At 40.0% G+C, this 27,657-nt stretch overlaps 1 protein-coding gene across 1 annotated transcript in view; it reads left to right on the top strand.

Moving 5' to 3' along the window:
• Nucleotides 1-11,568, top strand: part of LOC137317575 (exostosin-1) — a 171,222-nt gene extending 159,654 nt beyond the window's left edge. The window contains exons 9-11 of the mRNA XM_067980817.1: nucleotides 1,417-1,577; nucleotides 6,633-6,804; nucleotides 8,193-11,568. Coding sequence (XP_067836918.1) covers nucleotides 1,417-1,577; nucleotides 6,633-6,804; nucleotides 8,193-8,378 — 519 coding nt within the window. The 3' untranslated portion in view covers nucleotides 8,379-11,568. The remainder of the gene's footprint in view (nucleotides 1-1,416; nucleotides 1,578-6,632; nucleotides 6,805-8,192) is intronic.
• Nucleotides 11,569-27,657: the final 16,089 nt, after the last annotated feature.

The following is a 27,657-nucleotide window of genomic DNA, read 5'->3' as shown; positions in this document are numbered from 1 at the left end:
GTGCAGTGCAGATTCACCAGAATGATACCGGGGCTAAAAGGGTTTAAATTATGAGGACAGATTGTATAGACTAGGCTTGTATTCCCTGGATTATAGAAGATTAAGGCGTGATCTAATTGAGGTGTTTAAGATGCTTAAAAGATTTGATAGAGGAAATGGTTTCTCTCTATCTACCCTGACTGGGGAGTCCAGAACAAAGGGGTAGAGCCTTAAAGTTAGAGCTAGGCCGTTATGGGGTGATGTCAGAAAACACTTCTTCACACAAAGGGTAGTGGAAATCTGGAACTCTCTCCCCCAAAAAGCTGATGAGGCTAGGTCAATTGGAAATTTCAAAACTGAGATTGATAGATTTTTGTTAGGCAAGGGTAATAAGGGTCACGGAACCAAGGCAGGTAGATGGAGTTACGGTACAGATCAGCCATGATCTAATTGAATGGCGGAACAGGCTGGAGGGGCTGAATGGGCTACTCCTGTTCCTATGGGATGCTGCAGCAAATTTACTCCACCCACCACTGGCCTAGCAACGATCAGTTTACTTGGCTCAGAAAACCAAGGGACCTACATAGTCTGTATGGCTTATATACAGAAACTTTACCCCTCAAAAATTGGTACAGAACGATGTTTTAAATAGTTTACGAGAGAAGGAGCTGCTAGCAATCGATAGTATTGCATTATAGTGAGGAAACAATGCATTTCAATATTTATTAACACTTATTAACTTATACAAAATAAATGTTTCGGTTTTTTTTAAACTTCCATAAGTATTCCACATTCGTTTTGAACAGGGATTGTGGATATATTTTTAATTGGAACCTCTTAAACTTTAATCTAGCACAGCACTAAACAAAATGGTCTCCTGCATAATTCTATGAAGCCTGAGCTTTAATCTTATGTGTTATGTGTAGTTTAAAATAAATCCTACTGTAGTTCAAGAAAACTTAAATAAATATCCCATGCTTGTGCTGTCTGAGATGCTACTGTGTATAATTTGTGTTTACAATTGTGCTTGAAAAACTGAGTATTTACACTCCATCTTGAAAATATTAAATATCAAATGTCACCTAATTACCTCCATATATCCGATGAGAAGTGATTTACAGAAGCAGATCTATAAATTATTCAAGTCAATTTTAGACAAGACACTTCACCTGGATTTAAAAATAAAAGTTCCAGCTACAATCCCAGGAAAAAAAGCTGTTGATTTATATCCATGGGGGTTGAATGTTTATCGATTTTAATACACCCGTTTAGTGACACTTGTCTTTGTTTTAAAAAGTTGTGAAAATGACAAACATTACAGCTCTTGTGAATCAGCTGCACGTGCATTTGACATTTCCTTTTCCGTAATCATTCCGAAAGTTGTGTAATTTTAATTTTGTAATAGACTTGACTTTGGCTTTATCTTTTATTTTTTAGGTGGATTTTGCCTTCACCGTGTGGCAAAGCTTCCCTGAGAGAATTGTGGGATACCCAGCTCGCAGTCATTTCTGGGACAGCACGAAGGAAAGATGGGGTTACACATCTAAATGGACAAATGATTACTCCATGGTCCTAACGGGCGCTGCTATATACCACAGGTATGAATTTAGGCATGCAAATTGTAAAACATTGCTCTTAACCTCCCATTCTTGTACAGTTGAGTTGGAGTATCTGGAGTTGTAAAATTCATTGTACCAGTAATCCTGAGGCAAGCAAATACAAGAAGTTACTAGTACAGTGGCAACTGCACTTATTTTTACTCATTTTAATTAAAAATTAGAGACATCTGCCTCAGCTTTGCAGAGCTCCCATCTTCGCTGTTCTTGCTCTTGGGCACGACCACGTAAGTCATGATTCACTGGCTGTGTTACTGATCCTTTGCTTGGTACACAAAAATGGCATGTTGTTTATCTGAATTTGCATGTGAATCAGAAACCCCTTTGGTAAAGATGTAGATTGGTACAACCCTGCCACTAAAAGGTAAAATTAGTACAAATGCGATTAATTCAAATAGAACTTGCAGCAGTGCAGTTATCCTTAGTAGTTTATACTGTTGTACAGATCTAAGATTTTAGCTGTTTAACTTAAATACAGTCCCCACTGTTTACAGCTTATAGTTTATCTATGCAATTTACCAGCTATACGCAGTGGCCAGAATAACCAAGAATATTTTTTAAAAGCACGGCAGGAATCTTCATCCTCCATCTCTCACTCTGTCTAAATGCCCCAGTGCCGTTACACTGTGTTAATGATCCAAATGGGAAATGACCGATCTTGTATTTCTATTCCAAAATCTGTGGTACAAAATGAGTACCAAACATAAGATGGATATTCCTTGCTTATCTTCTAAACTGAACTGGTTTATGAATGGTGGAGGTTAAATAACCCCTAAATATTCAATACATAGATAATGCAAAGCGGTTTAGAAAAATCAATGCATTGTACTGGAGTGTGTGTGCACGTGCATAACTAAACAGCCTTAATAAATATTTAAAGTCTGGATTTTACATATTGTAAAACAGGGAGAAATACATTTCCCTGTTGCTCCAACTGGTTATCTATGTTCAATAAATCAGAGATAAGGAAAGGAAGTCCTAACAGAGTGCATTGTAGGAACAGATTTTTTTCTGCCGAGAATGCGGCAAAAAGGTTTAACATTCACATAATTCTGAAATGCCAATGATAGTGATATTATTGCACGGCTCCCCTTTTGACACTGATAAAAGTTTAATTGAGAATTTTTACAATCCGCCAGGCTGTGTGTGCAAAATTGACGAAACTTAAATAATGATCCACATAAACTCCTTGCAGCTTTTCCCACGAAATGTGACAATGAGAGAGCGACAGAAAGTGTTTCAAGGGGTTGATTTCACTAAGATCAATCGTCATTAAAAGTTCAATCGTCTGGGCTTGTTTGCCAGAATCATTATCAAACCTAGTTACAAAGAGTAAACTGAGCAAATCTGTTAATGGGTAAAACGACTGATGATCAGTGGGAAATGTTTAAAGAAACATTTAACGAGATACAGAATCGGTTTATACCCCTGAGGGGCAAGAACTCTAGTTGTCCATGGCTGTTTTTTTTGGCAAGTAAAGAGGTAAGAGATAGTATAAGACATAAGGAAAGGGCATACAAAAAGGCAAAAAATGGCACAGATCCTGGCGAATGAGAAAGATACAAACATCAACAAAGGGTCACAAAACAGATAATAAGAGCTACAAAAAGAGAGCATGAAAAGAAACTTGCAAGGGATATCAAAACCAATACGAAGATCTTTTACAGTTATATTAGGAAAAAGAGGGTGGTCAGGAGCAGTGTTGGCCCCTTAAAAACTGAAAGTGGGGATATTGTCATTAACAATGGGGAAATGGCGGACATGTAGAACAATTACTTTGCGTCAGTATTTACAGGAGAAAAAGAGGATAGCATGCCGGAAATCCCAAGAAAACTAATATTGAATCGGGGACTGGGACTCAATAAAATTAACATAAGTAAAACAACAGTAATGAAGAAAATAATAGCACAAAAGAGTGACAAATCCCCAGGACCAGATGGTTTCCATCCCAGGGTTTTAAAGGAAGTAGGTGAGCACATTGCAGATGCCCGAACTATAATCTTTCAAAGTTCTCTAGATTCAGGCACCATCCCTCTAGATTGGAAAATTGCACATGTCACTCCGCTTTTTAAGAAAGGAGAGAGAGGGAAACCGGGGAATTATAGACCAGTTAGCCTAACATCTGTTGTGGGGAAAATACTGGAGTCTGTAATTGAGGATAGGGTGACTGAACACCTTGAGAATTTTCAGTTAATCAGAGAGAGCCAGCATGGATTTGTGAAAGGTAGGTCGTGCCTGACAAACCTGATTCAATTTTTTGAAGAGGTGACCAAAGTAGTGGACAGGGGAATGTCAATGGATGTTATTTATATGGACTTCCAGAAGGCATTTGATACGGTCCCACATAAGAGACTGTTAGCTAAGATAGAAGCCCATGGAATCGAGGGAAAAGTACGGACTTGGTTAGGAAGTTGGCTGAGCGAAAGGTGACAGAGAGTAGGGATAATGGGTAGGTACTCACATTGGCAGGATGTGACTAGTGGAGTCCCGCAGGGATCTGTCTTGGGGCCTCAGTTATTCAAAATATTTATTAACGACTTAGATGAAGGCATAGAAAGTCTCATATCTAAGTTTGCCGATGACACAAAGATTGGTGGCATTGTAAGCAGTGTAGATGGAAACATAAAATTACAAAGGGATATTGATAGATTAGGTGAATGGGCAAAACTGTGGCAAATGGAATTCAATGTAGACAAATGTGAGGTCATCCACTTTGGATCAAAAAAGGATAGAACAGGGTACTTTCCAAATGGTAAAAAGTTAAAAACAGTGGATGTCCAAAGGGACTTAGGGGTTCAGGTACATAGATCATTGAAGTGTCATGAACAGGTGCAGAAAATAATCATTAAGGCTAATGGAATGCTGGCCTTTATATCTAGAGGACTGGAGTACAAGGGGGCAGAAGTTATGCTGCAGCTATACAAAACCCTGGTTAGACTGCACCTGGAGTACTGTGAGCAGTTCTGGGCACCGCACCTTCGGAAGGACATATTGGCCTTGGAGGGAGTGCAGCGTAGGTTTACTAGAATGATACCCGGACTTCAAGGGTTAAGTTACAAGGAGAGATTACACAAATTGGGGTTGTATTCTCTGGAGTTTCGAAGGTTAAGGGGTGATCTGATCGAAGTTTATAAGATATTAAGGGGAACAGATAGGGTGGATAGAGAGAAACTATTTCCGCTGGTTGGGGATTCTAGGAGTAGGGGGCACAGTCTAAAAATTAGAGCCAGACCTTTCAGGAGCGAGATTAGAAAACATTTCTACACACAAAGGGTGGTAGAAGTTTGGAACTCTCTTCCGCAAACGGCAATTGATACTAGCTCAATTGCTAAATTTAAATCAGAGATAGATAGCTTTTTGGCAATCAAAGATATTAAGGGATATGGGCCAAAGGCAGGTAATATGGAGTTAGATCACAGATCAGCCATGATCTTATCAAATGACGGAGCAGGCACGAGGGGCTGAATGGCCTACTCCTGTTCCTATGTTCCTAGAATGACTGGGAGATTGCCCATTTAAACACGCCTGTTGCTTTCTCTTGCAATACTTTAGATTTGGGGAATAGATCAAATGAAGCCCGCTGTGACAGCAGGCGAATGCAACAATATACCACCACAGCATTTAATGACAGGTAACTGCACTTTAACAAGATGCGAACAGCTGCACGAACTGCCTGAAATAGCCGGCGCGCTTAATACGGTTTAAGCGGCACCTTTGTAATTGACGCCAATGATAATGGCAAATGGTTTGCCCAGTGTGGCGGCTGTCCGGGATAAGCGGGATGGTGTAAGTGGTGGGGACTGTAATGACACCCTCCTCAACCCTCCACCACAGATAGGATTATTACAGCAGCTGGGTGCATATCTTTTATCTGTTCTATTATAATCACAAATGCAATCTGCAAGCAAGTCTTGATGCTGTTTGCTTTCTGTCGGGCCTTTTATAATGAAAGAGCAGATTTTGGTTGCTTTTGCTAATCCCAGTGTATGTGCATCCTGACGTGTCATAGACCTAAATGTTGAATGCAACAGCTGGGAAGATTAGTTCTCATGGATTGTGTCAGAGTTAAATAAACATTACAAATCTCCATATCTTTACAGTGGTCATATAAATGAGCAGAAGTAGGAATTATTTATAGTCGGGCAGTAGTTGTGTTGACTTTCTGTAGCTCTGCAGAGCTGCAACCTGCCTTGGGGGTAGATGGCTTTGAGTCAGCATTACAGTGACACTTTGGATCAAGTGACATTCCTATGCCACTTTCAGTTTGTGTATCAATGAGAATTCAGGCTAAGACATGAATTATGAGCTGAGGTAAGATATGTTAAATGTAATTTCTTTCTAAAAAAATTTTTTTAGAAATTTTCAATTTACAAGCCTGTATGAGGTAGAGTTTTGAAAACTATTTCCACATCAATTTTGATAAACTAAATCAACCTCTTAATCTTGAAATTGTAATTAACCGCACAACATGAATGTAATTTTTCTCTTCAACACTTATGATTGGTCCAGTGACATTGTTGCACAATTAGGTTTCTGTTTTGTATTTTTAAATCCTACATTTCAATAAAAACATTTCATTCTTAAACTTTATGAAAATCTACATTTTCATTTATTTTCCTCACCATTCTTCTCTTACCTCTGCACCCCCCCCCCCCCCCCCCCCGCTTTGACTAACTCTTATGTTATTTTTCATTGATTTTCTTTTTCTGTATGGAGAGTTGTTCTTAAGCGTGCACCCTAGTGCAGGTAAAATTGTATTTAGCGCAGTTCCATCAATGTTCATGGAGCTCTATGTTACTGTTGATGGAACAGTCTTATGTATTCTCCCTTTTCCCATGCATGGACCAATTAATTTTACGTTTCAACCAGAATATTGACTTGTACTTGAGTAAAGTACATACATTATGTACTATTTTATTCCTTTTTAAAAATATAAAAGTAATCCGATGTCTGCAGTTGTAAACTTTTAAAAGTAATTGTATGGATTTCAGATTCTTGTGATTAATTCCGTGGTCTGTGCTTTTATTATTGTTGTAGGTACTACCATTACCTGTACACTCATTACCTGCCTGCCAGTCTAAAGAACATGGTGGACCAACTGGCCAACTGTGAAGACATCTTGATGAACTTCTTGGTGTCAGCTGTCACCAAGCTGCCTCCTGTTAAAGTCACTCAGAAAAAGCAGTATAAAGAGACAATGATGCAGCAGGTAGGTGCTAACTAAAGTCAATAAATTGTGTGAAAAGTGAAAGAATCAAGAGATCATGGATTTTATAGCCCATGAGATACATTTGTTGATCTTCAAGCCTGATGCAATAACCTAGGTTTAGGAATTGAGTGGGCATATTTTAAAATAAAATCCAAGCTTGTCACTTTTGTGGAAAATGTGTTGAATTCAAGAGTGTTTTTAAAATATTCTTGCCAATTTTCTCCTCTCCTGAAGGAGTTGTCTCTGTGCTGGTGAACTGTGCCATTGGCCCTTATTTGTGTGTAAATCTCAACAGTGAGTGTTGCAAGTTATTCAACTGCAGCAGTCTTCAAGGCTGCGCAAATACATACATTTCCATCAGTGGTCTCTGGATTATGTTCAGAAGAGGGCACTATGCCCAATTCTTCTTCTTCACCCCCCCCCCCCCCCAACCCAGGAGGCCAATTGTAGCACCATTACCATCACCCCAGTTGAGAATAGCTAATTCAGCACAGATCTGGGATTTCCCTTATTTGCATGGCTCACCTGACAAAGACTAAAGTAAGTACAAATGAGTGAGGCAATTCAACCGATTTCCTTTCTTGGAACCCTGAACCCAGCCCCCTCACAGCATCTAACTCTGATTACTATCTAACTCTGATTACTATCCAGTGCCTCCTGCTGGAACATAGATGCATGGCCATAAGGTGAGTATATGATTGGGCTTGGGTGCGATGCCCCCCACAATACAATAGTCTTCAGACAGGCATTGTACAGACTTGCACGTGAAGAATAGCTCTTTGTACAAGATTCAGTACCTTCTGCAGAGGAAGGGGGGAAATTGGTAACAAAAAATAAAAATCTTGACAAGAAAGATGAACTATTTTCCAAAAAAAAATTTTAGAAATGTAAACAAAAAATGCAGAAAGTACACAGGTCAATCAGCATCCAAAAAGAGAAAATACAAGTTAACTTTTTGGGCATAGACCTTTAATCAGAGATCGTTTAGCAAATATACAATCATAAACAAGAAGGGAAAAGGACAGCAATAATGGTGAATATAATGAAAGAAACAAACAAACAGAAGCCTTGACGAAGGGGAACAGCATGTCTTCAAGGCTAGCAGTCTGGAAGAGAAGTGGTAGTAAATCAAGCAGTAAAGATAAAAAGAATGCACTGACAAAGAATACCTGAAACATTAACCTGTCTTTTCTCTCTTCAGATATTGATGGGCCTACTATTTTTTCCAGCATTTGCTGTTTTTTAATTATAAATTATTAGTATTATCAAGTTTAATACATATTGTATGTATTGTGGTTTATTGTAATATGTTGATGATAACTCTGTTCACACCCTTCCTATTTTTTTGAGCTCAGCTAAATATGTGATTGATCTTTTTCACTTTGCAGTCCTCCAGAGCTTCCCGATGGGCTGATCCTGACCACTTCGCTCAGCGTCAGACCTGCATGAACACATTTGCAAGTTGGTTTGGATCCATGCCTTTGATCCACTCCCAGATGAGACTAGACCCAGTTCTCTTCAAAGACCAGGTTTCCATACTGAGGAAGAAGTATCGAGACATTGAGCGACTCTAAAGAGCACGAAACGATTGATTCTTGGGCAGCATTCAGATTAAAGCCATGCTATAGAATGTTTGTCCATTCCGAGCTTAGCAAATAACGCTCTGCGCAAGGTGACTCTTGGCTCTTATCCTTTGATGCACCCGACAGACACTCAGACTCAAGAGGATGGCTGATGTCGGCTTATTGACTGACTGTGATCTACATGACTATTAGGATTTAATTTTTTTTTATCGTTTTATCAATCCTGAGTGACAGGTCTGATATCCTGTCATGAGGAATATAAATCAAAAGTCCATGAATTGAAAGTGTGAAGATCAATGAATTATTTTTTCATTAGCACTGTGAAGAACAAAGTGAAACACTATTCAGTTGATCAGAATCGAGCGTCTTAAATTTTGTCCTGAACATAATTTAAGGCCAATTTATACCACTTAAGCTGATTTTGTATTAGGAAAACCGAACAATGTTTGGAGTGGGCAACCATCAGGCTTGTATAGGAACGGGCACCAGGGCTGTCATGACTGATGAGCGTGTGGTTGGTTTCACCAATGACGTCTGCCGTCTGCCATGTTTACTATTAGCATGCAAATTTTTTTTTAAAAACACACACATATACACAACTGTATCCACTACAGGATAACCCTTTACTATATATGTAGGAACTGCATCCTCATCAGCAGCTATTGGGGGGGGGGGTGGTCTGATGCTGCCACACAAATGCAGATTGCTAGTTGAAATGTGTGCACATGCCTGCATGTTAATATGCCTTACAGATGACTTGCTGTATGGCTTTTACAGGGTCACTGGGCTGACCTTTGGAATTAAAACGTTGGCTGTGTGTATTTTAAAGTGAATGGCACATATGGTGCTCAGACAAGGGGTAGCTCCTTGTTTCTATATAAAGTTCTATTTTTTAAATGGCAAGGCTATGTTAGCCTTTGCTCACAGGTACTTGAATGTCTGAAGACTTGAAGGAGTGCTGAGCGTGTGGCCTTTTAATCACTTTATTTTGGTTAATAATGGTTCAGCCTAGTTTTTATATCTGTAATTCGTTTATTTTAAATAGAAATCCCAGTTCATCTCGCGTGCTGAATCTCCAATCAACGTTTAGTCATTTCATAATTAAGGATGTGAAAAATGGGCCTTGTTATAATGTACATAATCTTGTATATTTATTATTTTGACAGAATTGTGTATAGTGTATGGTTACAAACTGATTGACAAAGCAATGTGGGAATAATTAGATGGTTAACTGTAAAGCAAAACAGAAAAAAATATTTTGTATAAGATGTACATTTCTGAGGTTTTCTAACATATTTCCAGTGTTTTTCATAGTGTATCATTGCTTTATATAAAAAAAATTCCCAACTGGTTGGAATGACATGACTACACACAGTTAGTGGGATGAAACCTACAGAGGAGTGGAGAGAATACAAAGCCATATATTGTGATTTACTGCATTAGCTTGCATAACGTTATAGTTCCATCAAAGGTAGCCTTTGTATAGATAGTATCACCAAAGACTCTTCCATCTGATGCGCAGATGCTTTCATTAATTTAATTGTATTCTTAGAGCCATTTGCAAGTACATCAGTGCTATTGAACATAAATATCGTAGAATGGATTTTTGTTTTTTCACTACACTTTCTGCTGCTTTTTCTGTTTCCCTTTTTTGTACTTTGGAAGCATTTGCACACTTCCTACTGGCTAACATTCTTTGTGTACATTTACAAATGTATACTGATGTAATTGTATGTCACAATTATCGCTGGTTCTGGTAAAGGAGAGTTTACATGGTGGACTGCTGTCACTCTAGAGCAATTACAGTTGCAGTTTTCCTTTCCCCACACAATCTCTTCACCATTTGTTGATCCATTTCATAGATTTGGAATGAACTAAATTTCCATTTTTTTCATGCTTGAGACTGATTTAGAAGCGAGATGCTATCTAAAGGGATTACTGCAATAAAATTTACATACAGAGCAGAGGGTAAAGTAGAGTTGCTAGAAAGCCAGCACAATTGAGGTCCGGTTATTATAATTTAAGGGGAAAGAGAGCAACTTTAGATGTTAAGTCCCAAGACTTTTATTACCTTTTTAGCTCCTACTTTTCAAAGTATTTTTTAAAAATTCTTAGTTTTACATTTTCTGCAAGTTATCAGTTGCTTGTGTGGCAGGCGGTGGTTAGCTGCGGTATAAAAATATTATTAATTTTCAATTAAATAATCAATGCAGTTGGAGAAATTCTGGCAAGTAAATGTGATTTTTAAAATTAATGCTGAAAGCTAATTTTTATTTGAAAGTAATAGTCTAAATTTTTTTAACTTTAAACCAACCTTTGGAATTTTACATTTTTAGGTTTAAGGAATGAACATCCAACAGATTACCTGCTAAAGTGCGTTGAGGTTGCTATTACCAAGTTTTGAATAAATTATGTTATGGGAAAAATAGTTGAGATACATTTAAATGCAAGGGTCCTATTAACATTTAACCAGGAAAATGGCTTCCTACAGTCATTGTTGTAGAGTGAACCCCGATTTTTTTTTTAAAGTTTGGCGGGGGGTGGGGAGGAGAGAGGTAAGAGTAATTTGTTTTTAAAATAAATGCTCGTATTTGAGTCATTTTGCTCAGTGAATTGCAATCTGAGATTTGGGTTTGAATCTGACCCTTTTCAGAATGTGTACAGAAAGCTGGAACTGCATCTCTCTGGAGCTACTCCAGTTACACGAAAGCTCTTTTAGACTTCCATGGCACGTACAGAAAAAACTTTCCATGTAAACCTTCAGTCCAGCCCCACCATGTTTTCAAGTCTTACCCAGAGGCAGAAATGGGTTGTGTTAGGGAGATTCGGAATGTTGTGTATTTAATTCCTCGTCCCTAAGATGGCCCTTTTGCTTCAGGAGCACTGGAATAATTATTAGATGATTATTGACATTCCTGGGGAGTTTTTCTTTTCAATCCCGAGGGTACAGATTCTAGTGCTGCATGTTTCTTTATGGTTATTAATTTTGCCTATTTATAATGAGTTTGTACCGAACACAAAGTATTCCATTATCCCTTGTACCCCACCATCCCCCAAGTTTCTGCCTCTGTAATTAGTATTACGTTGGTTCACTTTTATAGATATAAATGATTAAAAAACTAGAAAATAAATGGAAATTTTGTAAGATTTGTTTTTTTTAAATAAATGATATTTGATAATACTCTGTGATTTATGACATTTTAATTTTCTTATTGAGTCACTATTGAAGGATCACTATATACTTTGCTTCTCTCATATGCTTCGTGTGGTTTTCCAGTAGCCTTTTCAGTGTACTGTTTACCTGTGTATAGTGGCTGATGTGTTTCTTCCTCTTATGCACTTTGCTCTTTAGATATTGTTTTATAGGTGGACCGGGGAAGGCCAATCAAAGAATTTGTTGATTTTGTCGTTTCCTCAGATTACAGAAGACTGGCATCCTCTTTTCTGATGCAATAGTGCCATATTTTGACTTTTCTTCCCCCTCAGTTTCTTGAGGAAAATTTTAAATGTGCTGCGTTTTTAAGGTTGTTAACACCACACCTTCTTCTATATTCCTAAAGGCATAACACCTTTTTGGCTGTTTGTCAGGCATTCTAATATATGTATTGCAGGCTGTGAGGTGGATTATGTGGAAGGTAAATATCTAATCCATTAAAATATATTGAAGATTTGAACCTCTTGGTGTCCTGAAAGAATTTCCTCTTTGTCAGAGTCAGTCACCATTTGCATGCCAAGAGATGATAGAATCATACAGCACAGAAGGGGGACCGTTCGGCCCATTGTGCCTGTGCCAGATCAATCCTTGCTATTGCCAAATTTTGAATAAATTGTACTATGGGACAAATATTAATTTGGGGTACATTTAAATGCAAATATTCTATTATGATATGATCAAGCAAATGGCTTCCTACAGTCATTGTTTTACAGTAAACCCTGAAGTTCTTATGTTTTAAGAGAAAATGCATTAATTTGTTTTTGAAAATACATGCTTGTATTTGAGTCATTAGCCAGTTCAGATGGCAATGTGGATTAAATTCTCAGTGCCAAATGTCCCTGAGCTTGGATTGTCAGATAGCATGAAGGCCCTAATCTTGTGGCTACCTTGATAATTGATATCGCAACTATTTGGCCTCAGCAGCATCATATTCACCATGTGAGTCCCAATGCAACTTTCAGTGCATACTTCACTACAGAAATGGTATTTATGGCTTAATAAGGCACGGTTGATGCGTCATTATTTTACTATTTACTATACACTTTTTTAATGTATTTTCATTCGTACGGTCAAACAGAAAACATGCAAGGAAGTTATCAATAAAATACATAAAGAAATGTATTGTCCACCTGGAAAATATTTTGCGCCGGAACTTTCAACTTCAGCGGAGGTAAAACAGGCGATACCCGATCGGCCACCCAATCGAGGTCAATGGAAAAGAGAATTGGACGGGGTGTATCTCCCACCGCAGTTGAAAATTCTGCTGATGATCTAAGCCCACTGATGAGGTCCCAAGACACTGCTCTTATCACAACTAAATTTAAACAACCAATAAACATGATTTCCTCTGTTCACTGAGTAATGACATTATAAACAAATGTGGGAAGACTTACACAGCTGTGCATTTCCAGCAAATCTTCCTGCATTTGTTTATAATATTGTTACCCAAAATGACAAGAAGAAATTATCCCAACTGGTGAAAGGTGGGAGAATTCATGCTCGGTGCAGGATAGAAAATTCCATTGAGTTGCTAACCAAAGGATTTGCCAAAGATACCAATGTCCATTTGGATTGCCATGATAAGAAAATAGAACCCTGCTTTTGCTACCTTTGGTATAATTTGTATGGATTGATTTCAGTACTTTTTATTTTTGTTAGATAAGCATGAGATGTATTCATGGGACATCTGGAGGCTGGGGGAGGGGGTCAATATGCATATTTTCTCGTGAACAGTGGAAACCATGGGTTGGCAAAGGTTATCTCCTTTGAGGCACTGAGAATGCAATTTAATATAGTCCTTGTTTTGTCTTGAGAGTTGTAATTTTTACAGCAGCTGACAATTTGAAGAGTCTCCAGACTACCTCACTATAATCAACATGAGGCAGAATTAGTGCATTGTATACTGGTAATTGCTATGCTTTGTCGGCCTTCCAATTCTCATGTTTCTCTTTCAGCAAATCCCATTATCCCCAGTGGACTTTGTTTCTCGAGATAAGCTGTCGTGTGCCAACATTTTCAGAAGCTGGAAAACTCTGTATTGCAAAATCTGTTGTATTTAAAAAATAAATTCTATTTTTTCTAATTTCGCTACTGTGATGCGATCCTTGAAGGACAATATTCCTCTCTCATTGTATTATACTTCTCACCATCTATTGAACAAGGGGAGATGGATAACACCCTCATGCAAATCGGCATTTTCAAAGTATAAAAAACTTCTTGTCTTGAATTACTTAGCAAATGCTTCACCAATGCATATCAGGAATTGTGCAACACTTCTATATTTTTCCCCACCAATCTTCTCCCTTTGCCTCCTTTCCTGAAGATGTTAACACCTTGGTGGGGTATAGTTCCACAGCTGTCGGTTGCTATTGTATACTCGCCCAAGTGGCTTAATTATTTGTGTGAGTAGGCTATTTTACAAAGAAGGGGCCATCACAATCCTGTCCTCATCTGACATCTACACACTTGCACTTCCAATGGGGGTTATTGAATAATGTTCAGGACTGGGAATCTGGCTGATTTTCTCCTCGTAAGCCAGGGATGCTGACACCAATTGTAAAGCCCCGATTACTGTACCAACTGAGGTCATCTAATTCAGCACATTCTAGGAATTGAACCTGGAACCTTCTTGGTCTGTATAGCTTAGATCCTTTTATTTTGATATTTGTTTTTGGCATGTGGGTGATGCTGGGAAGGCTGCACATGTTGCCCATCCCTAGTTACCATGAGTAGGTGGTGGACCTATTCATGGAATCGCTGCCATTCTTGTGGTGGTGTACAAAATTCCAGGATTTTGACTCGGCGACAATAAAAACAATATATGTCCAAGTTAGGATGGTTTGGAACTTGGAGGTGGTGATGTTCCCATGACATTGCTGTGCTTGGCCTTCTCGGTCTTAAAGGTCACAGGGGTGAGAGGTCTGCAGTGCATCCTGTAAAGCTGCAGCTAAAGTGCACCTGTGGTAGAGGGGGTGGATTTGAATTCGATGGGAGGTCCACTGATCAAGTGAACTGCTCTCTCCTGGTTGATGTCAAGCTTCTTGAGTGTTGTTGCTGCTCCACTCTTCCAGGTGAAAGGTAGCAACTATTCCGTCACACTCCTGACTTCAGCCTTGTAGATGGTGGACAGGCTTTGATGGGTCAGGAGGGTGAACAACTTGTCACAAAGTATCCAGCCTGCTGATCCAGTTGAGTTTCTGGTCAATAATGACCCTAAGATTTTGATGGTTGAAAAAGGTGGTGTCATTGAAGGTTGGAGAGTTGGTTAGGCTTTCTGTTTTTGGAAATGGATAATCTCACTCGGACATCTGGGAGCTGCACACAATTTTTTAAGCAATTTCTCATTAAATATCTATTTAAAGCTTATAAAAATCATAACTTTATTTTAGGGCATTTTTTTTCCAAGATGGTGACCCAAAAATAATTTTTAACCAACCACATACAGATTATACTTGAGTATTTGACAAAGTTAACATTCCTGAGATTAAAGTTATTTTCAATTGCTATTAAGAGGATGTTCTGGCATGATGCAAGACTGAACCAGATATTTAACCAATTTAATTTGTTTAGAGTGAGATGGTTATCATCTCTAGAAAAAAATTTCACCCTAGCCTCAACTAATTCTCTTTCAATAGATTTAGTTCATTTCTGATAGTATATTAAGACTGTTCAAGTGCATTAAGATTGAGTTCAGGGTATATAAGATTTTAGAAGGCGAGCACATCTTATGGATATCATTATTTCAACAAAGAAGTAGTAAACGTCCAAAAACCAACCCTGTGGTACTAAAATTTCATCTGGGTTTAAATTACTTTCATTTTGAATACAATACTTTTTGAGGTAGATCTTTTTGAAGGACATTTTACTACATTAAAGGCAATATAGTTTTGTTCTCCTTACCCAAGGAAGGATATACTTGCCTTACGGGCAGTGCAATGAAGGTTCACTAGATTGATTCCTGGGATGAGAGGGTTAACCTATGAGGAGAGATTGAGCAAAATGAGCCTATACTCTGGAGTTTAGAAGAATAAGAGGTGATCTCATTGAAACGTATTAAATTCTGAGAGGGCTTGACAGGGTACATGCTGAGAGGCTGTTTCCCCTGGCTGAAGAGTCTAGAACTAGGGATCATAATCTCAAGATAAGGGGTCGGCCATTTAGGACTGAGATGAGGAAAAATTTCTTCACTCAGGGTTGAGTCTTTGGCGTTCTCTACCACAGAGGGCTTTGGATGTTCAGTTGTTGAGTATATTCAAACCTGAGATCGATATATTTTTGAATACTAAGGGAGTCAAGGGATATGGGAATAGGGTGGGAAAGTGGAGTTCATGGAATCGTAGAAAGTAACGGCACAAAAGGAGACCATTCGGCCCATCATGTCCATGCCGGCCAAAAAAGAGCTATCCAGCTTAATCCCACTTTTCAGCACTTGGTCCGTAGCCCTGTAGGTTACGGCACTTCAAGTGCACATCCGGGTACTTTTTAAACGAGTTGAGGGTTTCTGCCTCTACCACCCTTTCAGGCAGTGAGTTCCAGACCCCCACCACCCTCTAGGTGAAAAAAATTCTCCTCAGCTCCCCTCTAATCCTTCTACCAATTACTTTAAATCTATGTCTCCTGGTCACTAGCCCCTCTGCTAAGGGAAATAGTCCTCCCTATCAACTCTATTTAGGCCCCTCATAATTTTATACACCTCAATTAAATCACCCCTCAGCCTCTTCTGTTCCAAAGAAAACAACCCCAGCCTCTCCCATCTTTCCTCATAGCTAAAATTCTCCAGCCCTGGCAACATTCTCGTAAATCTCCTCTGTACCCTCTCTAGTGCAATCACATCTTTCCTGTAATGTGGTGACCAGAACCGTACACAGTACTCAAGGTGTGGCCTAACTAGTGTTTTATATAGTCCTATTCTATGCCTCGGCTAATAAAGGAAAGTATCCCGTATGCCTTTTTAACCATCTTATTACCTGTCCTGCTACCTTCAGAAATATGTGGACATGAACTCCAAGGTCCCTCTGTTCCTCTACACCTCTCAGTATCCTCCCATTTATTGTGCATTCCCTTGCCTTGTTTGCCCTCCCCAAATGCATTACCTCACACTTCTCTGGATTGAATTCCATTTGCCACTTTTCTGCCCACCTGACCAGTCCATTGATAGCTTCCTGCAGTCTATGGCTTTCTTCCTCACTATCAACCACATGGCCAATCTGCAAACTTCTTAATCATGTCTCTTACATTTAGGTCTAAATCATTAATGTACACCACAAAATGCAAGGGACTAGTACTAAACTCTGCGGAACCCCACTGGAAACAGCCTTCCAGTCACAAAAACACCTGTCGACCATTACGCTTTGCTTCCTGCCACTGAGCCAATTTTGGATCCAACTTGCCACTTTACCTTGGATCTCATGAGCTTTTACTTTTCTGACCAGTCTGCCATGTGGGACCTTGTCAAAAGCCTTGCTAAAATCCATGTAGACTACATCAAACGTGTTACCCTCATCGACCCACCATGTTACCATCTCAAAAAATTCAATCAAGTTAGTCAGTCATGACCTTCCCTTAAAAAATCCATGCTGACTGTCCTTGATTAATCCATGCCTTTCTAAATAACAATTCATACTGTCCCTCAGAATTGTTTCCAATAATTTGCCCAGCACTGAGGTAAGGCTGATTGGCCTGTAATTACTCTGTCTATCCTTTTCTTCATTTTTAAACAACGGTACAACATTGGCAGTCCTCCAATCCTCCGGCACCATGCCTATAGCCAGAGAAGATTTGAAAATTATGGTCAGAGCCTCCGCTACTTCCTCCCTTGCTTCTCTTAACAGCCTGGGATACATTTCATCCAGGCCTGGTGATTTATCTACTTTCAAAGATGCTAATCCCCTTAATATTTCCTCCTTCACTATGTTTATCCCATCCAATATTTCACACTCCTCTTCCTTAACTACAATATCTGCATTGTTCCCCCTCTTTTGTGAAGACGGACACAAAGTATTCATTAAGAACCATACCCACATCTTCTGCCTCCAAACATAGGTTATCTTTTGGGTCTCTAATAGGCCCTACTCTTTCCTTAGTTATCCTCTTGCTCTTTATGTATTTATAAAACATCTTTGGGTTTTCCTTGATTTTACTTGTCAGTACTTTTTCCTGCCCTCTCTGCTTTCCTAATCTTTTTAATTTCATCCCTGCACTTTCTATACTCTAGGCTTTCTGCAGTATTGATCTCTCTGCGTCTGACATAAGCTTCCCTTTTCTGCTTTATCTTACCCTGTGTGCTCCTTGACATCCAGGGGGCTCTAGATGTGGCATTCCCACCCTTTTTCTTTGTGGGAACACATTTGCTCTGAACCCTCACTATCTCCCCCTTGAATGCCTCCCACTGTTCTGACATTGATTTACCTTCAAGTAGCTGTTTCCAGTCCACTTTTGCAAAATCACTTTTCAGATTAGTAAATTTGGCCTTTCCCCAATTGAGAACTTTTGCTTCAGTTCTATCTTTGTCCTTTTCCATAACTATGCTAAATCTAACTGAATTATGATTACTACCGGCAAAATGCTCTCCCACTGATACTCCTGCCACCTGCCCAGCTTCATCCCCTAAAACTAAGAAGGTGGCTCACCACCACCTTCTCAAGGGCAATTAGGGATGGGCAATAAATGCTGGCCTTGCCATCGACGCCCACATCTCATGAACGAATAAAAAAAAACTAAGTCCAGAAATAGCCCCTCTCTTGTTGGGCTTGCTACTTACTGGCTTAAAAAAAAGTTTTCCTGAATGCAATTTAAGAATTCTGTGCCCTCTATACCTTTAACACTGATTCTATCCCAGTTAATATTAGGATAGTTGAAATCCCCTGCTATTATTGCCCTATTGTTTTTGCACTTCTCAGAAATTTGCCTACATATTTGATCATAGTTGAGGTAGAAGATCAGCCATGATCTTATTGAATGGCGCAGCAGGCTTGAGAGGCTGTCTGGCCTACTCCTGCTCCTATTTCTTATGTTCTTATATAAATGCAAGTTGTGGATCTGAACAAAATTTCTTTCACCTTCACTTCGATAAATAAAACTCTTTTGTTCTGTTATGAAGGATGGTGTTTAAAAGTTCTTCAGGCCTATGAATGTACATCCTTATGAATTCATTTCCATTGTCAAATTATAAATCTTGTTAATATCATCAACTATAGTGGCAGGAGTGTGTCTTCTGCAGCATGTGGACTGATAAGTATACTTTAGGTCATGCATTGCCCTTACTCTAGATGGAAGAGACAGGATTGATCGTTCTATAATTTTGAGTTTTCTTCATTTGTTTGTCCTCCACATACATGTTCACTATACAGTTCTCACTTGGCAAAAAATTGCCAGGAAAATGCCTCTGCGGGCTTTGCCTGCTGTAGCCTGCAAAAGTCACAACTCCTGAATACTCCCCAGTTACTTTTCTCACCAATAGCAGTTTCCCCATAAGAAAAGTTCTCGAGTCTTTCCTGCTTTGGAATCAATCTATTGATTAGCTTTCATTTCAATTTAAGGTTCTGCTAGCAATATTGTACACTTCTCAACATAAGCAAATTACTCTTTTAGTTTGAGTTTTAAAATATCTTACTATGTTATAGTACTAGGATTCAAGTTTTGAATGTCCTATTGCATTTTTCAGCAACTGATGGATTTCAAAAGTATTTTCATTGCCTTTTTTTGAGGTACAACATCAAGGAGTATGAATTCTGTATATTTCTGTGCAACAGGTGTCAATGTTTGATGTCCAATACCAGAAAGAGACAAAAACACTCCAGATCAGAGGGGCATTTGTTTAGCTTGTGAGCATGTAATAGATGGTCAAATTCATTACAAGATCACTTTCGGAGGTAGCCTCTCTATTATCTCATACGTCCAAAGAAAAAGTACCAGGCTCTTCTGAGCTCCAACAGGAAGAAGATCCAATAGACCTCTTCAGCTCTTCAAGGCCTTAGCAAGTACTATGAAGTGTGAGAGTATGTGTCTCGATGGTGTCTGGAGTCAGAGCACAAATGTCCTTCTAAAGATACTCTGACAAGAAAACTTGTCCTAGAAGTTGGAGTTGTCTCTAATATGATTTATGGTTCCAAATAAGTGAAAGTTCTTGATTAATTTATCTATTCCACTGACAGAAATGGGCAACTACCATAACTTGCATTTATTGTCTTTAATGTTAAAAAAAAATTCCAAGCTGCTCTACATAAGTAAAAAATGCCGAGGTGGAAAAGGAGAGAATAGGAGAGGGTCAAGGAAATGGGTTTTGAAGTTTTTAAAAGGGAGAATGGTTGATGGGTTAGGGAGGGAATTCCAGAGAGTAGACCTTGGTGCCTGAAGGTTCTGCTGCCAATGGTGGGATGGAGATGGGGATACAAAAGACACTGGAGTTAGAGAAATGGAAAGTTCAGAGGGAATATGGGACTGGAGGAGATTGCAGAGATAGAATGGACAAGTCCATTGAGGGTGAGGATTATAAACTTGAGGTGTTGGAGGCAGGAAGGCAATGTAAGTTAACAAGGATTTAGGTAATGGGCAAGCAAACTGAGTGCAGCAGAGTTTTGGACAAGTTGGAGTTTATGAAGGATGCATATTTAGAGGTTGTTAAATTGGACCCAACTTTGCCATTTTGGGTGAAGCATCATTCGGCATGGAGCTTCTGGACCATGTAGATCTAAAACTAGTTTTGGTAAACCCTCTGTTGAAGATTGCCCGAAAGATAAGTTCTTCATGGTAGCACTGTTTGAGATAGTTTTTGAACTGTTTCATATGGTCGAGGAGAAAGCATCAGAGGCTTCTATGATTTAATGAGAAGATCTAATAATTTTCCTTCATCTTTTGCATCAGGGACTTGGCAAGTACTGTGCAGGGTTGGCAAATTACCTACCAGATAAATCCTTCATGGTGGAAGGATACACCTTGATGTTAACATCTATTAATGACTTAACCTTCTAAATAGCTACTTTGAGATAACCGGTATTAGTTTTGGCTTTAAATTCTGTTCCATTTCTGCTGCACAAACTGTGCTTCTCTATGCTTTGATTGATATATTTAGAAGTCCAGAGCTGTCAACTCCAATCCAATTTCCCTGCCCTTTCCCCATATCCTTTTATATCCTACCTTTTCAAATAATTAATCTAATTCCCTTTTAAACGATGTTATAGTTTCTGCTTCAATAGTCATTTGTGGAAGCATTAAAAGTTTCAACAGTCCTCTGTGTAAAAAGTATTGTTCTATCTTTCTAAGTTCCCCTTTCATTCTTCTTGTGATAACTCAGAATCTTTGTCTCCTTGTTACCAATTTGCCAACCAGTAGAAACAATTTTTCAAAATTTACCCTCTGTAAATCTTCCCTAATTTTGAAGGTTTATTTTGATGAGTTTGATGGTGTACCATTACCAACTATCTATGATACAACAAGCCATGGCTCAGTATTGGGCCTACTGGATTTTATGGTCATTGACCTTTCTGTATTTCCCTTCCACCTCCTTTGTGATCTACTATCAACTCGGTTGTGAAAGACCTGAATCAATTTTCCCCAGCCCTGCCAGGGTGGACAGCTCTATAGGATTTACCTGACTGCCCTGTGAATAATTGTACCACACAGTGTGGTACTAAACAGACCAGCAAGATCTGGTCATAAATCCTTCAGTGGTAATGACCTTGCCACTCTCTGTTGGGGTGCTGTTAGGAGCATTACAAATGTCAGACTGGCCCATGGCTAAGAGAGGAGAAATAGAACTGCTGGAAGTGCATGAGTGAAGACATTGAGGGAAAGACTTCCTCACTGCTCTCGGAGCAAAATCGTAAACTTGTTCTTTGTAAATGCTCGAACAATTTTGCTGCACCTGAGCACAGAATCAGAACAGCCAGCAAACATTCAATGTTTATCCTCATCTATAAAGACTGATCACTTGGAGATGTACTGCAGGGCTGATGCTATCCATGGAATCATATCCCATGTGAGTATCACCTTCAGGAAAGAAAGTAGAGGAAACGATTGGTGGAAAGGAAAAAAAGTACTGCATGATCCAGTTCCAATATCCAGTGCGGAAACTATCTCACCATCTCTGTTGTGGCTTTCTCTTGGTAATATTCTAAGTGATAACAGCAAGTCCCTTGTATAAGAAACAAAACCCGTGTTTCCAGAAATTGAATGCTTGGGGTGGAAAAGTATATTTCCAATAAATGTGGCCTTGCCTGTGTTGCCCACATCCTGAGAACAAATTTTTAAAAAGCCTTGATATGGCCATGGATTGCAGACTGAGCTCATAGCTATACTGACCTCGGAGAGATTATAGTACTAACTATATCAAGCCATCAAGCATTCCACTTCTGCTCAACCACAGCCATCTTAAAAAAAGAACAAAAGCATTTTTAAATTTAAAATTAGACATCAGGACATATAAACAAAATGCACATCAGGATAGTGTTGTATTACAACAAATTAATCAGTCAGGACGCAGCCAACATTAATCACTCATTGCCTGCTGTATTCATGAGTTATGTGGCTCTACGTTCTTTGATGATTTATTTTCCATAATCTGTCACTTGCTGACATATATCCTCTAATGTATTTACAGACAGATTTCTGAAGTGTGTCATTAGGCTCTAAATGACTGAGACAGTAATTTGGTATCAATCTGATCCATGTGAATCGTGGCGTCTGGGAAAAGCTTCAGCAAATGTTGATGCAGAAAGGAAAATGTGATTTGGCAAAACTTGAAACAATCCATATTAAGTGCATTTTGACAAGTGAAACTTTCTCATCAAATCTGTACCACATCTGGCTAAAGCTCACACCTGCGACTTGATGTGGTCCGGGACTGTTAAATGGTCAATTTTTCCTCTTAGCCTAACCCTTTGGTTAGCATACTGGAAATCAACTTCACTCATGCATTCTCTTCCATCCTGATAACATGTTAGTCAACGGGTTAGAGAAAGAGGATAGACCTGGCATCCACTGGCCCTTGTATATTTTATATTGGACATGCAGATAATTAGCTGCAGATTATTGCTTGATAAACTTGCAGTAACAATGTCCTGATTATTAGTTCTCTTGTACCAATGTCATGGAGCACACTGGCACAAAACAGTCAAAAATTAAATAAAACATAACATAAAAGCAAATATATTTATTATAAACAACTGATGCCAATTAGTGTTTCAAAGCCCAGAGTTCAGGTGCCGTCATGTGCTGCTTGAGCTCAGTTCAGCTCTGAGAAGATCTGGTTAATAATTCTGTTACGAGTCCTGTTTCCTATTCGAGTTATGATGGTAAGTGTACATCCACAGAACTGAATCATACAAACCCAGCTGTGATTTGTGGTCAGCGTTGAGTTAGCTGATCTCAAGTGGAGCTGCTGTTAATTGGCCTCTCCTGGGCGAGGCAGTGAAAGAAACAGCCAGGGTTCCTGCTTCTGGCGCCACCTGCTGGAAAGTGTGTGTGTGATTGACAGGTAAGCGCAGGATTGGGCTCAGTCATAAGTGTGGGGGGGGGTGGGGGTTTAACTCCGCCAGGACGTGCGGGACAGTGCGGTGGGGGGGGTTAAATTGTTTAATATGGGAAACTCGACCCCAATCCACCGCGAGCACGGCCACTTCTGGTTTAAGCAGAGCGGGTTGGGGAGTTTGGGCTAGTAACCCGCTCTCGAGAGGCGGGGCGGTAATTATAATATGTTAATGAGGCTGTATGCCTCAGATTTTTACAGCCATTTGGATTTAACGCTTCCAGCACGGGTTTCCCGGGGCTCAGGAAACCCGGCAGCTAAAGGGATGCGAGAACTGCCGGATCCAGCAAGTAGATGCCTTTCCAACACTGCTTGTGGGTCAAGAGGAGCAGGAGTGCTTCCCCCCGGCCCCCAAGCAAACATAGGGCAATCTTCAGACCCCCGCACGATCCAATCTCTCCCCCCTGCAATCCAATCTCTTCCCCCCTACGATCCAATCTCTCCCCCCCCGCGATCCAGTCTCTTACCCCCCGCGATCCAATCTCTCCCCCCCCCCCCCCCCGCGATCCAATCTCCCCCCCCTCCCCCACGATCCAATCTCTCCCCCCCCTCCCCCACGATCCAATCTCTCCTCCCCCCCCCCCCGCGATCCAATCTCCCCCCCCCTCCCCCACGATCCAATCTCTCCCCCCCCCGTCCCCCACGATCCAATCTCTCCCCCCTGTGATCCAATCTCTTCTCCCTCGCATGATCCAATCTCATCCCCCCATGATCCATTCTCATTCCCCTGCAATCCGATCTCCCCCACTGCGATCTCTCCCTCCCTCCTTCCTCTCCGGTCCGCGGCTGCTGCCTTGTACAGCCGTTAAATTCAGCAGGACCTCTGTCTTCCCGCTACTTCCAGGTTTTTCAGCTGCTGACAGGCGGCCCCACTCCCTCCCAGTAAATATCGGGGCCTAAGTCTCTAATTATTGATTAGTCTGCTGAAATTGGATGTCCAAGCTCAAGTATGAAGAATGGTGATTTCAAGGAGGTACCAGACAGCATCCATGGACTTATATCGAAAGCAAAATACTGCAGATGCTGGAAATCTGACATTGAATCATCGACCTGAAACGTTAACTCTGTTTCTTTCTCCACAGATGCTGCCTGACTTACTGAGCTTTTCCAGCATTTTCTGTTTTTAGTTCACGGACTCATATCCCAGCATGAGTCAGCATCTTCAAGAGGACAGGAAAACCAAAAGTTGTAATACTGCTGTCCCCATTAAAATATTCAGATCCTTCTTTGGTAAATTGCTCTCTGATCTCTTCCCGACAGAAAACAACAGTCACGACCTCCATATGTTTCATATTATTGACACAGGAAGGATTTCAGACTCGTCCTCCTCCCCTACCCCACCAAAAGAAAACGGCCAGTTTGATGCTAATCACAGCTCTCCTCCTGACAAGATAGTAATCTCTGACAAATATTAATCAGTTTATTGTGATTGTTGACATTGTATCAGAAGGAAACCTCTAGAGCACAGAAGTCAGACAGTCTGCTGATGTTCAGGAGATTGTGACGTGTAGCCTGACTTCAGTAACAGCTGAGTAAGTCATTTCATGATGTCAGTTAGTTTATACCCATAACAAAACTCAAGGTCGATGCAGGCTGCGGTAAATATGTTTACATAACCTTTGAAGTTTTGAATTACTGCTGCACAGAGCATTAGGACTGGAATATTTTCATCTGTTAAATGACTTTAACCAGAAATCTCTATATACCACAACATGGAGCATTTAAGAAATATTTTTAATTCACTTTCTAGTCCTAAGTTTTTGAAGATGGTTCAACGGAAAGTTTTCCAAAAAAGCTTAAGACTATGCATAAAAACAATGAGCAATACCTTGTAAAATTCTCTATCAGTAAACCCCCAGGCCCATACAATTTATGTCAAATCATTCTGGTGTTCCTGGTCCTATATTATACTTTACAGATTTGTGTCCCCAGGTTTCTTGACATTTAAAGTCTGCCAACCACAACTATATGGGCCAGAATTTGTTGTCAAAATAACAGTGAGGCTAATGGCGCCCACTATTATTTATGCGCAAATGCTACAGCAACTTCAGGCAAGGGGCAGATGAGGGTGTTAAACTCAAAAATCCAAACGTTGCTGTCTGAGATGTGTCACTCCACCATTAGCTTTGTGAGAACGGCATCTCACTGTCTGCCTCACCATTGAATGGCCTGAAGTTGCTGTATTTTCGCAGTAGATATGAACTAAACTCGCCACAGAAAGTTATGTCTTGTCCATTTCAGTCCAAGGACCCTTTTAACGATGTGATAAGTCTTAATTACTGCCAGTCAACCTCTCTGACACTGAAAATTAACTATTACAAGTGTGGAGTCTCATTCCTTCAGGTTTTAATTGTTGTTGGAGGTTTTAAAAATTTAACATTAAAAATTTTAATTTTTTTTACTTTTCCTTTCCGTCTCTTTTTTTTCCCTCTCTCTTAATTCAATCTTTCTTTCCCTCTCTTATCTTTCTGCATCTGATTTGACATTGAATTCCCCCCACTCTAATTTACACTTCCTTCTCCGTCCTTGTGCTGTTAATCAATCAGATTGAAGGATTGTGAAATTAAGGAGATACACAGTTGCCTGCCCTGTTCACTCAGGTCCCAGATGTCCTGTTTCCCTCACTGTACCATTATCAGTTCGCACTTTCAGCAACTTCCCACACAAAAAAATGTAAAAACCTAAATGTGCAAGGGCAAGTCTAACTAATGGCAGATGCTGTTAGATGCCCTGCTACAACAAATAGTGGCCCTATATATTTTTAATAAAGTTCTTGGTTGGTATTTTTGTAGGTGGACTGACTTGCAATATCTGAGCACTCCACTGATTTGAGATGGGGGAAGGAGAGAAAAAAGGACCTCTTTTGTTTCCTTGGTAATGTGCCAGAGTGACACTATGGCAACTCAGTAGGGTTGATAAGGAAAAGGGCTTTGCCGGTGGAAAGTAAGGAGAATTGGAAGACAAATCAAACTGCCATGCTGTTGTACTCCAGGCAGTTGGTTTAATAGGCTTGGAAACAGGATGCCAGTATGATTGTCAGTTGGGAAATGGGGGATCTAAGGGAAGGAGAGAAAAAAAACCCTCAAAAATACATTATATGGAGCTGCTGTCCGTCTGTGTTTGCAGGTGGGTCTGTACACTATCGGGGCTGTGCCAGAGTGCGTGTGTGTGCATGCAGCCATTTGCGTATGTGTGGGGGAGTTGACGTGAATCATGGAGAAAAATGTAAATGAGAAAGAAAAGCATTTTATTACATAGCATAAGTCATAGTGTTTTGGTTACATGCTTCTGCAGTTAGATTAATAATGTTGTTAAGGGAGTCCAATTTCAGGCTGCCTGCCTCACCGACAACGGTCCTCAGGTAAATTCCGGGACGGGGGTTAGAGCGGGCAAGGGGGGGCGGGCGGGGGTGGTGGTCGCCATTCAGTAATTATGCCTATACTAACTCCCCCACTGGAGTTACCTACTCCAATCCCAAATGTTGCTAATTATCTAATTGTTCAGAATCTCAAAGATAAGAATATTCTGTCTTTCACTACCATCGTGACAAATCACTAGATCACAAGATAATTGCAGATGAGGAAGGCCATTTCAGGCAGCACAGTAAGTAGCATAGATGGGAGCAGGAAGTTGCAAAAGGGCATTGATAGATTAAGTGAGTGGGGCAAAGCTGTGGCAGATGGTGTTCAGTACGGGGAAGTGTGAGGTCATCCACTTCAGATCTAAGAAAGATAGACTGAGATGAGGAGAAATATCTTTACTCAGAGGGTAGTGAATCTTTGGAATCCTCTATCCCAGAGGGCTGTGGAAGCTCAGTCATTGAGTACATTCAAAACAGAGATCGATAGATTTCTAGATATTAAAGGCATCAAGGGATATGGGGATAGTGCAGGAAAATGGCGTTGAGGTAGAAGATCAGCCATGATCTTGTTGAATGGTGGAGCAGGCTCGAGGGGCCAGATGACCCAGTCCTGCTCCTATTTCTTATGTTCTTATCAGAAGGCTGTGGAGGCCAAGTCACTGAATATATTTAAAAAGGAGCTAGATAGATTTCTAGACACAAAAGGCATCAAAGGGTATGGGGAGAGAGCGGGAATATGGTATTGAGATAGAGGATCAGCGATGGTCGTATTGAATGGTGGAGCAGGCTCGAAGGGCCGAATGGCCTACTCCTGCTCCTATTTTCTATGTTTCTAGGTCTATGTTTCCCGTGTTTTAAGATGTAAACGGACTTGGTGCATTGAAGACTGTCCGTAGTTTGTAATTTTCGAGTGTCCATGGTTTTAAGGTTCAGCTTGTATCTATTACAATGTAGGTTATTTGGGACTGTCAATAAGTGTCCATTTTTTGGGGATGTCCATTTGTATAGGTTTCATTGTACATAAGTCACTAAAAGCTAGTAGACAGGTACAAAAAATAATTTTAAAGGCTTTTAAATTTAAAATTTTAGTGGAATGTTAACCTTTATCTCAAGGAGCCTGTAATACAAAGGGGTGGAAGTTATCTTACAGTTATATAAAGCTCTGGTTAGA

The sequence above is a fragment of the Heptranchias perlo genome, chromosome 3 (genome assembly GCF_035084215.1).
Source record: "Heptranchias perlo isolate sHepPer1 chromosome 3, sHepPer1.hap1, whole genome shotgun sequence".
Classification (NCBI taxonomy): Eukaryota; Metazoa; Chordata; class Chondrichthyes; order Hexanchiformes; family Hexanchidae; genus Heptranchias; species Heptranchias perlo.
The sequence above is the reverse complement of the archived record's forward strand: the minus strand, read 5'-3'. Positions and strand labels throughout refer to the sequence as shown.